The sequence below is a fragment of the Hemiscyllium ocellatum genome, chromosome 2 (assembly GCF_020745735.1).
Source record: "Hemiscyllium ocellatum isolate sHemOce1 chromosome 2, sHemOce1.pat.X.cur, whole genome shotgun sequence".
Classification (NCBI taxonomy): Eukaryota; Metazoa; Chordata; class Chondrichthyes; order Orectolobiformes; family Hemiscylliidae; genus Hemiscyllium; species Hemiscyllium ocellatum.
The window spans coordinates 19,179,472-19,194,639 of record NC_083402.1 but is presented as its reverse complement, the minus strand read 5'-3'; the positions used below and the strand labels follow the sequence as shown (position 1 = coordinate 19,194,639).

Below are 15,168 nucleotides of genomic sequence, written 5' to 3'. Positions count from 1 at the left end.
ACGAATCGGATTTGATCAGGGACTTCGAAGTGAAGGAGCCATTAGGAGGTAGTGACCACAATACAATAAGCTTTAATCTGCAGTTTGAAAGGAAGAGGGTAGAATCGGAAGTGACAATATTTCAGTTGAGTAAGGGGAACTATGGAGCTATGAGGGAGGAGCTGGCCAAAGTTCAATGGTGCAATACCTTAGCAGGGATGGCAGTGGAGCAACAATGGCAAGTATTTCTGGGTATAATGCAGAAGATGCAGGATCAGTTCATTCCAAAAAGGAAGAAAGATCCAAAGGGGAGGCAGGGATGGCCGTGGCTGACAAGGGAAGTTAAGGACGATATAAAGGGAAAAGGGAAAAAGTATAACATAGCAAAGATGAGTGGGAAATCGGAGGACTGGGAAGCTTTTAAAGAACAACAGATGATAACTAAAAAGGAAATACGCAAAGAAAAAACAAGGTACAAAGGTAAACTGGCCAAAAATATAAAGGAGGATAGTAAAGGCTTTTTTAGGTATGTGAAAAGTGAAAAAATGGTTATGACTAAAATTTAGCCCTTGAAGACAGAAATGGGTGAATATATTACGGGGAACAAAGAAATGGCAGATGAATTGAATTGGTACTTCAGATCTGTGTTCACTGGGGAAGACACGAGCAATCTCCCAGATGTAATAGTGGCTGAAGGAACTGAACTGAAGGGAATTTATATTAGGCAGGAAATGATGTTGAAGAGACTGATAAGTCCCCGGGACCTGATGGTCTGCATCCCAGGGTACTGAAGGAGGTTGCTCTAGAGATCGTGGATGCATTGGTGATCATTTTCCAATGTTCTATAGGTTCAGGATCAGTTCCTGTGGATTGGAGGGTGGCTAATGTTGTCCCACTTTTTAAGAAAGGAGGGAGAGAGAAAACAGAGAATTATAGACCAGTTAGTCTGACCTCAGTGGTGGGAAAAATGCTGGAGTCAATTATAAAGGACGAAATTACAACACATCTGGATAGCTGTAATAGGATAGGTCAGAGTCAGCATGGATTTATGAAGGGTAAATCATGCTTGACTAATCTTCTGGAATTTTTTGAGGATGTAACTTCGAAGATGGACAAGGGAGATCCATTGGATGTATAGACCTGAACTTTCAGAAAGCCTTTGATGAAGTCCCACATAGGAGGTTAGTGAGCAAACTTAGGGCACATGGTATTAGGGGCAAAATACTGACATGGATTGAAAATTGTTTGGCTGACAGGAAACAAAGAGTCATGATAAACGGCTCCCTTTCGGAATGGCAGACGGTGACCAGGGGTGTGCCGCAGGGATCAGGGACCGCAGCTTTTTACAATGTACATAAATGATACAGATGAAGGTATTAAAAGTAATATTAGCAAATTTGCTGATGACATAAAGCTGGGTGGCAGGGTGAAATGTGAGGAGGATATTAGGAGAATACAGGGTGATCTGGACAGGCTAGGTGAGTGGACGGATGCATGGCAGATACAGTTTAATGTGGATAAATGTGTTGTTATCCACTTTGATGTCAAGAACAGGAAGGCAGATGACTAACTAAGTGGAGTCAAGTTAGGTAAAGGGGCAGTACAATGAGATCTAGGTGTTCTTGTACATCAGTCATTGAAAGCAAGCATGCAGGTACAGCAGGCAGTGAAGAAAGCTAATAACATGCTGGCCTTCGTAACAAGAGGGATTGAGTATAGAAGCAAAGAGGTCCTTCTGCAGCTGTACAGGGCCCTGGTGAGACCGCACCTGGAATATTATGCGCAGTTTTGGTCTCCAAATTTGAGGAAGGACATTCTGGCTATTGAGGGAGTGTAGCGTAGGTTCACGAGGTCAATTCCCAGAATGGCGGGACTATCTTACGCTGAAGATTGGAGCGCCTGGGCTTGTATACGCTTGAGTTTAGAAGGCTGAGAGGGGATCTGATTGAGACGTATAAAATTATTAAAGGGTTGGACACTCTGGAGGCAGGAAGCTGATGGATGAGTCCCGAACCAGAGGACACAGTTTAAAAATAAGGGGTAGACCATTTAGAACAGAGTTGAGGAGAAACTACTTCACCCAGAGAGTGGTGGGTGTGTGGAATGCTCTGCCCCAGAAGGCTGTGGAGGCTAAGTCTCTGGATACTTTCAAGAAAGAGTTGGATAGAGCTCTTAAGGATAGTGGAATCAAGGGTTATGGAGATAAGGCAGGAACAGGATCCTGATTGAGGATGATCAGCCATGATCATAGTGAATGGTGGTGCTGGCTCAAAGGGCAGAATGGCCTACTCCTGCATCTATTGTCTATTGACATTTTTTCTTCAGTACAAAACCTCATTCCTTTCATTCTTTATCACTTACTCTAACTCCACACACCATCTTATGTTGTCTTTGTCATAGCCAAGAGCTCCAAAGCTTTGTCATTACTCACTGGGCTATAAATCAAGGCCCATTGTTTTCCAAGTTGTCACAGAAGTGAAAATTTGATTCAACCTCTGAATTGCCCATTTCCATTTGACTGTCTAATTCAAGTTAAAAGTATATGCTCACCTCATGTATTCCATTAACAAGTAAACAGCTATCTATTGTGAATAAATTATCTTTAATCCATAACTTTATAACTTGCTAACATAACTTTATAACTTAAACTCTCCTACTTTTTAAAATTCCCATAGAAACAGACATACAAATATTATGAGTGAGGGAGAACGGAACAGTCAAAGTAGTACAGTTCTGGCGCCAGTCCCGATCATGGGCATTGATAAAATATTTCCTTTTGGTTCCTCCCAGTTTCTTTCAATCATTTTTCTGATGCTTTTCCAATGACATGGGATCATGGCTACACCAATTCTCTGTCTTGGATTTACTGATTGAGGATTAGCCTATTCAATGTCTCTGAAGATGGCTTTTCCTCTGAACAAAGAAGTTGCAGAGAGCGCAGCTGACAGGGGAAAGGTAAGGGAAAAACAGCTATCTGCTCTTCACACAGGGAAGGGAAAGAAAGAGAGACTGATGCTTCCCAGGAACAGTCCAATTATTATGCTGAGCTCTCCTGATCCATTATAGCTGGTGCTGATTTGTCTAGAATGATCACTTACTGCTCCAGTAAGGCACGGTTCTATCTTCAACTCACAATGTTTTGCAGTAAGTTGTTTTTAAAAACTGCAAACACTTTGTTACACAGCTTCCTTCTTTTAAATCGTCCAGTTATAGGAAGGATATGTCAATTTGGAGAGGGTTCAGAAGAGATTTATAAGAATGTTGTCATGTATGGAAGGTATGAGTTATGAAGAAAGCCTGGATAGGCTGGGACTCCTTTCACTGGACCTTAAGAGGTTGAGAGGCGACCTGATAGAAGTTTATAAAATAATGAGAGGTACAGATAAAGTTAATGGTAGTTGTCTTTTCCCTAGGATCGTCGATTTCACGGCTAGAGGGCACATTTTTAAGGTGAGAGGAGAGAGATTTATGTGATCCATGTTGTCCTGAAGGTTGGGCAGTTTGCTGTGAACAGTGCTCTGCTTAAGGTTGTTTAAAGGCAAGAGTTGAGGTTTAGGGAAGGTCTTGGCGAAGTGACCATCCTCATCAATTTGTGTTGCAGGCTGCGCAGAATATGGCATAGTTTCTCCGTTCCCAGGAAGTATTGAATGACGAAGGGTACCCTATCTGTTGCATCCCATGTCTGTCTCCTGAGGAAGTCATTACAGTTTCTCACTGTGGTACATCAGAATTGGTGATCAATGAATCGAGCGTCATACCTTATTCTTATCTGGGCATCCTTGATCACCTTCAGCTGTCCGTCATGTTCCTCCTCAGCTGAACAGAGCCTGTGTATGTGTAGGACTTGTCTGTAGGGGAGGGCTATTTTAATATGTTCAGGGTGCAAGCTAGAGAAGTGTAGCATCATGAGGCTATCTGTGGGTTTGTGGTAGAGAGAGGTACTGAGGTGCCTGTCCTTGATGAAGATGCGCATGTCCAAGAATGAGACAGATATTAAAGAGTAGTCCATGGTAAGTCTGATATTGGGATGAAACTCGTTGATATCACAATGTAGATGTTTCAGTGAATCCACACCATGGGTCCAGATGAATAAATGTCACCAATATATCTAGTGTACAGTGCCAGTTGGAGGTCCTGCATAGGGAAGAAATCTTGTTTGAACCTATGCATGAAAATGTTGGCATATTGGGGTGTGAATATGGTCCCCGTGGGGCTAGATGAAGAACTGATTGTCAAAGATAAAATTGTGGTCAAGGATGAATTCATGGGTGTATCAATTAGCTTCACTCATTGCAAACAAATACCTTACACATTCCCCCCTCCCCCCCCCCCGCCCCATTTTAAAGCAGAGTCAGTCCATCATCTAAAAATAATGGGATAGGGTCACTTCAAATAGTGACTCTGAGTGTGAAACAGTTGCGAAATGTAACTCATATTTACATCTGCATTTTGAAAAGAATGATAGAAATGAGAAAATAAGAAAATAAAGCTCTCTGTCAGCAACAAAACAAAACTGGCATCAAATGCATGCAAATGTAGTCCGATTCAAGTAAGAGATGTCTTTGGTATGTTTGGTAGAGTCAAACTCCAGTGTTTCAGCAGAAATTGCTGGAAAAGCTCAGTAGGTCTGGCAACATCTGTGCAGAGGAATCACAGTTAATGTTCTGGGCGCAGTGGGTTCTGAGGAAGGGTCTCTGGGCCCAAAGCATTCACTCTGATTTCTCTCCACAGATGCTGCCAGACCTGCTGAGCTTTTCCAGCAGCTGTATCCTCAGTTCTTTCCATTTTTATTTAGTATTTAACACCAATGATTTTGTTTCTTTGACTGTGGTTATGCACATATGCAAATGCATTTGTGGTTGTGCACATATACATGTTTGGAATTTGCACGTTCTGCCCGTGTCTGTGTGGGTTTCCTCTGGGTGCTCTGGTTTCCTCCCACAGTCCAAAGGTCAGGTGAACTGGCCATGTTGAACTGCTCCTATTGTTAGATGCAGGGGTAAATATAGGGTAGGGGAATGGGTCTGCGTGGATTACACTTCAGAGAGTCGGTGTGAACTTGTTGAGCCAAATCGCCTGTTTCCACAATGTAGGGAATCTAATCTAATACAAAGTTTTTTTAATAAATAAAGTCTATTTAGAAATATAAAACTGGACACGTGGAGGTACTGAATGCTCCTTCAATGTTGAGGGTGCATTGTTATTATTAAATCGGGGTTTTTTATTTTTGTCAACCTCCTGGATAGTTTGACTGACAACTAGCAGGCGGCAGACAAGGATTCAGAAACTGGCTGCTACTTTTTGAAAGAGTTGCTATTGCAGGCGTTTCCTGGCCAGGGGCCAGCCTGCAGTGTTGTTGAGTAGGCAGCAAGAAGTCCCTTGTTAGTGCGAGAGCAGGTAGGAGCAGGACAAGCTCCCAGCTGGAAAACCCGAGCATTGCAGCACAGCCAGTAAGATGATCCTGAAGAACTGTGTGGGTTTGATAACGGGAGCGTCACAAGGGCTGGGGAAGGCGTTCGCTGAATCTCTCTTAAAGAAAGGCGCACAGGTAACACACAAGGGCATACCATTCCAGAATCATTGGAGTGTGGAGGAAACTGCTATCGCTTCCCTCCGGAGAGGAGCTGACATGTATTTGTCTGCCAGGGAGTAATGGTGAACTAAATGTCACTTGCCTTTCCTTTACTAGCAGCTTCACCTTCAGCTTTTAGTCTCTCAGATTGTGCTGTACAAATATCCTGAATTCTGTCACTGCAGCATGAACTGAGAATTGTATGGAGAAGGTTTTACTTTCTGTTGCAATGACAGAGTGGGTGGGAGAGGAATGCTTTGCTGAGTGGGTTGGAGTTGAACTTAAAGCTCAAGGATTATTCATCAGTCACCCTTGACATCCTTGTACCAATCCCCACTCACCCCATTCCTGGTCCCATCCTGTCGATTCAAGACTCTCCTGTTCCATTCCACGCTCTCAGGCTTCCAATCTGCAGACAGCACAGAGAAAGTTCAATATCGAAACCATTCAGATCACACTCTGCTTTGTTGTGGACCAACTAGGTATCTTTCCTGTGGGGGTGGATGAAGGGGGCCAGGGATTGACAGTGATCCAGTACATATGTTTCCTGCTCAGCACTGGGAGAGGAAATTGTTACTATCAGTGATAAACAGTTTTGTGTACTCAAACTTAGCCTGGCAAATGACACGCATTCTTAAGAACACAGCTGATGATTCTGTTCTCCATGTTAAGATTGAATCTAAAAGTGTGGAGGCATGGTGATCAATATTGATTAAGATTCCAGCAATCTTTGTTACTAGAAAATTGTTTTTTTTCTTCTTCCAGCCATGTGGGTTGTCATTGTTAAGACCAACATTTATTGCTCATTCCCTTATTGCCCTTGGACTGAATGGCCTCACAGGGGCATTTTCAAAGGGGAGTCAAGAGCTATCCACATTGCTGTGGGACTGGAGTCACATGTCGACCAGGCTGGGTAAAGGATGGCAGATTTTTCCTTCCTTAAAGGGCATTAATCCTTCAGATTGTTTTTTCACAAAGATCAACAGTGGTTTCATAACCACCATGACTGAGGTTAACTTTAATTTCCAGATTGTTTAATTCATTCATGTTGTAATTTCACTGGCTGCCATGGTGAGATTTGAACCCATAGCCAGGACATGGTTCCACAGGCAGCAAAGGGTTGTCATGAGGTTAAGGAAGGGAAGCATGGGGTTAAGGAGGGGGCAAGGAGAGAGTTGCCCAGAGTTGCGGGGTTGGCAGGAGAAAGAAGATGGGATGGGAATTGATTGTGGAAGAGGAATAAGGCAGTGGATTGGCTGGGAGAGATTAAAGAAGGGTGCAGAGGAGATTGTTGATTTGGGAATGGGATAATGGGAATAGGGAGCAGCCATGGGAGGGTGAGGAGTGGGGTTTTAGCAGAAGAAGGAAGGGAAGAGGGGACGATAGGGGTGAAGAGAGATAGAGTGAGGGGGAAGGATGGAGTAAATGAAGGGGTGTGAAATGGAGGGAAGGCAGAGAAGGCTTGAGAGGACTCGGGAAAAGTGAGTAGAGTGTTAAAGAGGAGGCGAGGAAGAGGAAAGGCTTTGGAGTTGTATCACACTATTGCTGGAGATTTTACAGCTTGATAGAGGAATATTGAAAATGGTAGGAGCGATTGTTTTACTGGGAAGACAGCTGATCTGTTCTGGAAATTGTTATTTCCTCTAGTGGGAGATGAAGGACAATGGCAACTTTAGCTTAAAATTAGAACTGGGCCATTCAAGAGCAAAATGAGAAAATATTTTCTCACACAGAGGCGAGTTCAAACCTTGAACCCTGACTCCTCAAACACTGGGCTCAATTAATATTTATAAGACTGAGATCTAACAGCCGAGAGTGTGGTGTTAAAAAAGCAGAGCTTGTCAGGCAGCATACAAGGAGAAAGAAAATCACCATTTTGGACATAAGCCCTTCATCAGGAATGGATGCTCCTGCTCCTCGGATGCTGTCTGACCTGCTGTGCTTTTCCAGCACCACATTCTCGCTTCTAATCTCCAGCTCTGCAGTCCTCACTTTTACCCTTAGATCCAACAACTATCATTTGGTCAGAGTATCAACGAACAATAAAGCACAGTTGGGGTCCTTGTGGATGTAGCACAGTAAGCTAGCACACAGGTCATCAGGAAGGCTAATGGAACGTTGGCCCTTATTTCAAGGAGGTTGGAGTATAAGAGTGGGGAAGTCTTACTGCAACTGTTCAAGGTACTGGTGAGACCACATCTAGAATACAGTGAGCAAGTTTGGTTCCATTAATTAAGAAAAGATAATATTTCATTGGAGGCAGTTCAGAGAAGGTTTACTAGGATAATCCCCGGTATGGACATATTGTCTTCTGAGCAAAGGCAAAACAGCTTGGAACTTCACTTACCAAGTCCCATTACATTGTAGCTTTCTGTAGTTTTCCTTCTTTTAAATAATACTGTCCTTTTGTTCTCCCTTCCAAAACGAATTGCTTCACATTTTCCCAAATTATACTCCATTTGCCAACTTTTGCCCATTTGATTAACTTATCAGTCTGGGAGAAGCATTTTGCAGACTGTGATCATAACTCTGTTAGGTTCAAGATTGTTATGGATTGTTTAGTATTTAGAGTGTGTTGAGGTTTGTACCTTCGAGTGTCGGTGGATAAACCACTTAATTCAGTAATTAATGCCCCTAATAAATGGTCATCTGTAATACTTTGCACAAGTATATTAAAAAGTCAAATGTATTTAATTCAAAAAGGCAGAATTTGAAAATAAATAAGCTGAGAGGATTGGTAGGATCAAAGTGCTGAATGAAGTGTCAATCAGTTGGTTGTGTACATCATGACTATAAAATACAAGCATTAGAGAATATAGCTAAATATTTGATACTAGAGGCCAAATGCAATAATATTTGACTGAGAGCTTGAAGGTAAAGGAACAGAAGAGGAGAAGTTAGCCACAGGAATTAATATGTAAAACAGACATGAGATCTCAAACCATTTTGTCCTTTCTCTCCATCATCTTAATGGGAGATTTGTAAAATCACCGGAGAAATGGAGTAAATGTCCATTTTTAGTCATTTATTCTGCTTTTGCTAAATATTCATCAGTGAATTAAAAGGAAATTCCAAGCTGCTTTCCTTTTGTTCAAGTTCTGGTCAGCTGATTTTCCATTCTCTTTGCTCCCTTCAAATTACATAGCATTTAACTGTGGGTCAAAGGAGGGAAAGATTAACATTTACATATGATCTCAGGATTTCCAAACATGCTTTAGTGCCAATGAAGTAAGTCATTGCTGTGTTGTGGCTAATTTACACAGTGCTAGCTCCCACCAACAGTGATGTTTATAATATTTACCAGATATTCAATTTGGTTAAAGGCTAAACTTTGGCTGGGATCCTGTGGAAAACTGTTCTGCCTGTTTTTTGGAACAGTGCGGAGTGATTAGATTAGATTAGATTACTTACAGTGTGGATACAGGCCCTTTGGCCCAACAAGTCCACACCGACCCGCCGAAGCGCAACCCACCCATACCCCTACATTACCCCTTTACCTAACACTACCGGCAATTTAGCATGGCCAATTCACCTGACCCGCACATCTTTGGACTGTGGGAGGAAACCGGAGCACCCGGAGGAAACCCACGCAGACACGGGGAGAACGTGCAAACTCCACACAGTCAGTCGCCTGAGTCGGGAATTGAACCCTGGTCTCAGGCGCTGTGAGGCAGCAGTGCTAACCACTGTACCCATGGTATTTTACATATTTGTAAGAGGACAAATGGCTTTCATTTCAACATCGCATCTAAAGAACATTCCATCCAGTGCACTGCTCCCTTACTACTGCAGCCGGTGTTAAGCCTGTTTTTAAGTTCGTTCACGGGATTTGGAATGTTGCATGCAATTTTTGTCCCCTGATGTTATGAAACTTGAAAGGGTTCAGAAAAGATTTACAAGGATGTTGCCAGGGTTGGAGGATTTGAGCTATAGGGAGAGGCTGAGAAGGCTGGGGCTGTTTTTCCTGGAGCGTCGGAGGCTGAGGAGTGACCTTATAGAGGTTTATAAAATCATGAGGGGCATGGATAGAGTAAATAGGAAAAGCCTTTTCCCTGGGGTCAGGGAGTCCAGAACTAGAGGCCATAGGTTTAGGGTGAGAGGGGAAAGATATAAAAGGGATGTAAGGGGCAACTTTTTCACACAGAGGGTGGTGCATGTATGGAATGAGCTGCCAGAGGAAGCGATGGAGGCTGGTACAATTGCAGCATTTAACAAGCATCTGGATGGCTATATGAATAGGAAGAGTTGAGAGGGATGTGGGCCATGTACTGGCAAATGGGACTAAATTAGGTTAGGATATTGGGGTGGCATAGATGAGTTGGACCGAAGGGTCTAATTCCATGCTGTACATCTTTGACTCTATGACTGTATGTGGGCGTCACTGGCTAGGCCAGCATTTAATGTCCATCCCTAATTTTGGGGGCAGTTAAGAGTCAACCACATAGCTATAGTTATAGAGTCACATATAGGCTAAATCAGGTAAAGATGACAGTTTCCTTCCCTAAAGAACATTAGTGAAGCAGATGGGATTTTCAACAAGTGACAATGAATTCACGATCATCGCTGGACTCTAAATTTTGGATTTTTTTTATTGAATTCAAGTTCCAGCTGGTGGGATGTGAACATTGGTCCCCAGAACATTACCTGAGTCTCTGGATTAGGGCATTGCCTCCTGTCTGTCACCTTGCATTGAGTGTTGAGGTAATGCAGCGATCAATAATCTGAGCTGTAATTTCTAGAGAGATGACGATGATGATGCTTGCCTGCCCCTTACATAGCAAAGCACAATACCAGCCAAGGGAACTTAAGGCTTACAAGCAAAATCAGGCCATTCAGCCCTCCATGGAGATCAGGGGCAGGGCCCAGGACTGAATAATCGGCCCAAAGTGCTTTTCTTGTTTATCAACCCTTCCTGTTTTGAGGTGTAAATAGGAATTTAAGGGTGTACTTCACAAACGTGTGAGATTCATATAGGGTGTAAGGTTCAATGTTGAGTGAGAACTTGCCAAGCATTAACAGCAACAGGTCAGCAGGCAACATCTTATGGCACACCTAGAACAAAAGAGTTCTAGACAAAGACAGACCAAAGTCTTGTACACATTGATAAAACTTTAATTGTCTATGTCGAGGAACGTGGGAACAAGAGAAGACCATTCAGCCCATCAAGCCTGTTCAACCATTTAATGAGATAATGGTTGATCTGTGGCATAACCCATATGCATTTGACCCACATCCCTCACTACATTGGGCACAACATTTATTTGACCCCCACTGTTTCTAGAGGCAGACTTTTACAGGACCACCCATGGTTTTGCAGAGAGTGGGGTTCACCATAAAATTCACCTAGTGGCTATCCTGCTGCCTGCAGCCTCCAACCTGCTCACAACTTGATTTGATTTATTGCAGTCACATATACCTAAGTACAGTAAAAAGCTTTGTTTGCAGACAGTACAGGCAGCTCATAGCAAACAAGGACATACAGATCGCAAGTTGCTTAGAGCGAGGGATACAAGGTTACAGCTGCACAGGAGGTGCTCAAAGCAAGATCAACATTAGCAAGATCAACATTGTTTGAAGTTAGAGATTTGATTCATCAGTCTAATAATGGCTGGGACGAATCTATTTGTGAACCTGTTAGTGCATGTGTTGAAGCTTCTGTATCTTGTACCTGATGAAAAAGGTTGTAGGAGAGCATCACTGAGGCGGGACAGGTCTTTGATACATTGGAAGCCTTTTCACAACAACAAAAAGTGTAAATGGTGCCCATGGATGAAAGGTTGGCATCTGTGATAGTCTGGACTGTGTATACCATCTTCTGTAGTTTCTTACGGTCCTGGGCAGAGCAGTTGCCATACCAGACCATTATGCACCCAAATAGAATACTTTCTGTTATGTATCTGTAGAAGTTGATAAAGGTCCTTATGGGCATACAAATTTTCTTAGTTGCCTGAGGAAGAAGAGACTTTCTCCATTCTTGACCATCACATCTACATGGGAAGTCCAGCACAGGTTGTCAGCTGTCATCACTCCAAGGAACTTAATGTTCTCGACCCTCTCCACCTAAGCTCCATTGATGTAGACAGGGGTGTGTCCTCCTCATTTCTTCATGAAGTCACTGGTCAGTTGTTTTGTTTTGTTGACGTTTGAGAGTAAGGTTGTTATCATTGTACGACAACACCAAGCCTTCTATCTCCTTCCTGTATTCTGACTCCTCGTTGTTTGATATCTGTCCTACCATGGTGGTGTAGTCAGCAAACTTGTAGATGGTGTTTATTTGGATTGTGGCTACACAGTCACAAGTGTACAGTGAGTACAGTAGGGGACTAAGAATGCATCCTCGTAGGGCAACAGTGTTGAGTGTTATTGTGGAGGAGGTGCTGTTTTACATGGCAATGAATCATTAGGAAATTTAGAACCCTCCTTCCCCACCTCAGGCTGGAATTTGGAAGCGAGGGGGAGGGCTGAAATTTGGATGGGGGTTATGGTTTATTCTGCTCAGAGCTCAATTTGGACAAAAGTTTTGGAGGTGCCTCGATTTTTCAAAATCAGGTACCTCTTTGATTCCCTTACTAATCAAGAACCCATCTATTTCTGTTTTAAGTACATTTAATGACTTGATCTCCACAGGCTTCTGCGGCAATGAGATCCACAGATTCACCGTCCTCTGGCTGAAGAAATTCCTCCTCATCTCAATTCTAAATGGTGTTCCTTCACTCTGAGGCTGTGCTGTCAGTTTCTAGTTCAATCCTACTAATGGAAACACCTTCTCCACGCCCACTCTATCCAAGCCCTCTCAGTATTCTGTACGTTTTGATGAATCTCGATGAATCCTTCTAAACTCCATTAAGTACAGACCACAAGACCTCAACCACTCCTTGTATAAAAAGCCCCTTATCCCCAGAATCATCCTGGTAAACTTCCCTGGACCCCCTCCAGCATCACCATATCCTTCCTTAGATATGGGATGCAAAACTGCTCACAATATTCCAAACACGATCTGACCAGAGCCTTACACAGCAGTACATCCCTACTCTTGTATTCTCACCCTCTTCAAATGAAATGCATTTCTCACCCTAACTGCCAACAGAACTTGCATGTTAACCTTAAGAGAATCCCGAACTAGGACACCTAAGTTATCTGTACTTCCACAGCCTTTCCCCATTTTCAAAATATTCTACATCTCTATTCTTCCTGCTAAAGTGTGTATCCTCACACTTTCCCACATTGTATTCTACCTGCCACTTCTTTGCCCACTCTCTTAGCCTGTCCAAGTCTTTCTGCAGCCTTCCTGCTTCCTCAACATGACATAAGTTGGAAGTACATTAAAAGGGTCCCAATTACTGTTGGCAGTATCAATGGATAAATGTTTCACATATTTGTTTGGTTTCCTTTTGCGTATTGTTTTGGTTAAGGCAGTAGCCCACTGAAATAGGAAACCACTTCTTCAGTATTCACCCCTCAGATGTTCTATCTGAGGTCAATTCTATTTGTTAATGCCTTGATGAAAACAAACCAACTTAAATGTTTAATTTTCCTTCACCTGTTTTATTCTGTGACTTTTGCACCTATTGTCACAATCAGACCTGCAGCACTTCTCCATGTTTTCCTCTTCGATTCCCTCAAATATTTTATACTGCATTTATTTGTATTTGTTAATCTATATTTTTCCAAATGGCAATTAATTTTGGCTCAGAGAAACACAGAATATAGGAGCAGGAGTAGACCATTCATCCCTTCGAGCCTGCTCCACCATTCAATCTAATCGTGCCTGATCATCCAACTCAGTACCCTGTTCCCACTTTCTCCCCTTATCCTTTGATCTCTTCAATGCAAAGAACTGTATCCAATGCCTTCTTGAAGGGTTCAACAGTTTCCTGTTGCAGAAAATTCCACAGCCTCACCGTGCTCTAGGTGAAGAAATTCGTCCTCACCTCAGTCCTGAATGGCCTACTCTGTATTCTCACACTGTGACCCCTGGTTCTGGATCCCCTGGTTATTGGGAACATCCTTCCTGTAACGACCCTGTCCCATCCTCAGAGTTATAGAATCACAGAGGTCTACAGCACAGAAACCAACCATATAGTCTATCGTGGCTGTGCTGATTAAAGATAACCACCTAACTATTCTAATCCCATTTTCCAGTACTTGGCCCATGGCCTTGTACATCTTGGTATTGCAAGTATACATCCAAATACTTCCTCAATGTCATAAGAGCTATTGCCTCTACCGCCCTTATAGACAGTGAGCCCCAGCTTCCCACCACCATCTGGCAGAAAGCTTTTCCTCATATCTTCTCTAAACCTTCTGCCTCTTCCCTTAAAGCTATACCTCTGGTCCTCCATCAAGGGGAAATATTTCTTCCTATCTATGCCCTCTGTAATGTTATACATCTCAATCATGTTCCTTGTCAATCTCCTCTGCTCTAAGGAAAGCAACCTCAGGCTGTCCAACCTCTCTTCCTAACTGAACAGCTCCAGCCCAGGCAACATCCTGGTAAATCTCCTCAGCACCTCTGCAGTGCTGTCACATTCTCTCCCTTCATGTAGATTCCAGAACTGCACACAATACTCTAGCTGTGACCTAACCAAAGTTTTATTTGCCTATTGGACCAACAGATCCACATCAGATGCCATATCACTTGCCCTAAACTCCTCCTTAGAACAACCTTGACATCAAGAAAGCTACGTAAGAATCCTACTCATTGAATACAGTTCAGCCTTCAACACTATTATCCCGTTGAGACTGATTACTAAACTTAGTGATCTCGGACTAAACTCCACTCTCTGCAACTGGTTCCTCAGTTTCCTGACCCACAGGCCACAGTCAGTGAAGATCGGGGACAATATTTCATCCTCACTAACACTCAACACTGGAGCCCCCAGGGTGCGTATTCAGCCCTCTGCTGTACTCACTGTTTCCCCATGACTGCATCGCCAAATACCAGACTAATGCCATTTACAAGTTCGCTGATGACAACACCATAGTTGGTCGAATTTCAAATATCGACGAAACAGACTACAGGTGGAAGGTGGAAGACCTTGAGTGTGTCAAGCTCCTGGGAGTGGTCATCCACAACAAGCTTTCTTGGACTCTCCATGTGGATGCACTGGTTACAAAGGCCCAACAACGTCTCTTCTTCCTCAAGCAGCTGAGGAAATTTGGCATGACGGTGAATACCCTTGTCAACTTTTATAGGTGTGCCATCGAGAGCATTCCGTCTGGATGTATCAATACCTGGTAGGGCAACTGTACCATTCAAGATCAGAGACAGTTACAGAGAGTGATCAACTCAGCCGGACAATCACAAAGGCCAACCTCCCATCTATAGAATCCATCTACCAGGCCCTCTGTCAAGGAAAGGCTGCCAGCATTCTCAAAGATCCATCCCACCCTGGCAATGTTTTTCTACAAACTCTATCACTGGGTGGAAGATAAAGAAGCCAGAACACACACACTAGCCAATTTTGAAATAGTTTCTACCCTTCTGTTGTTAGAATACTGAATGGACTCACAAACTCTTAACAGTCACCTGCACCTGTGTTTTTGTTTTTGCTGTTTTTTACCTATTATTTACTTATTTAGGCTACTTAACTCTGTGATCTGCCTGTATTGCTCAC

The 15,168-nt window shown here is 43.0% G+C and overlaps 1 protein-coding gene and 1 long non-coding RNA gene across 4 annotated transcripts in view; one reads left to right on the top strand and one right to left on the bottom strand.

The window, feature by feature from the left end:
• LOC132826795 (uncharacterized) overlaps positions 1–5,961 on the bottom strand; it is a 43,961-nt gene extending 38,000 nt beyond the window's left edge. Inside the window, exon 1 of the long non-coding RNA XR_009645916.1 lies at positions 5,893–5,961. This is a non-coding gene — a long non-coding RNA (uncharacterized LOC132826795). The remainder of the gene's footprint in view (positions 1–5,892) is intronic.
• Positions 1–15,168, top strand: part of LOC132826787 (15-hydroxyprostaglandin dehydrogenase [NAD(+)]-like) — a 98,564-nt gene that overhangs the window by 4,600 nt on the left and 78,796 nt on the right. The window contains exons 1-2 of one of the 3 annotated variants that reach the window (XM_060843006.1): positions 5,443–5,527; positions 14,167–14,720. In XM_060843006.1, coding sequence (XP_060698989.1) covers positions 14,715–14,720 — 6 coding nt within the window. In that variant the 5' untranslated portion in view covers positions 5,443–5,527; positions 14,167–14,714. Of the gene's footprint in view, positions 1–5,338; positions 5,528–14,166; positions 14,721–15,168 lie in introns of those variants that run through there. The other 2 variants (XM_060843016.1, XM_060842997.1) reach the window with 2 other exon arrangements.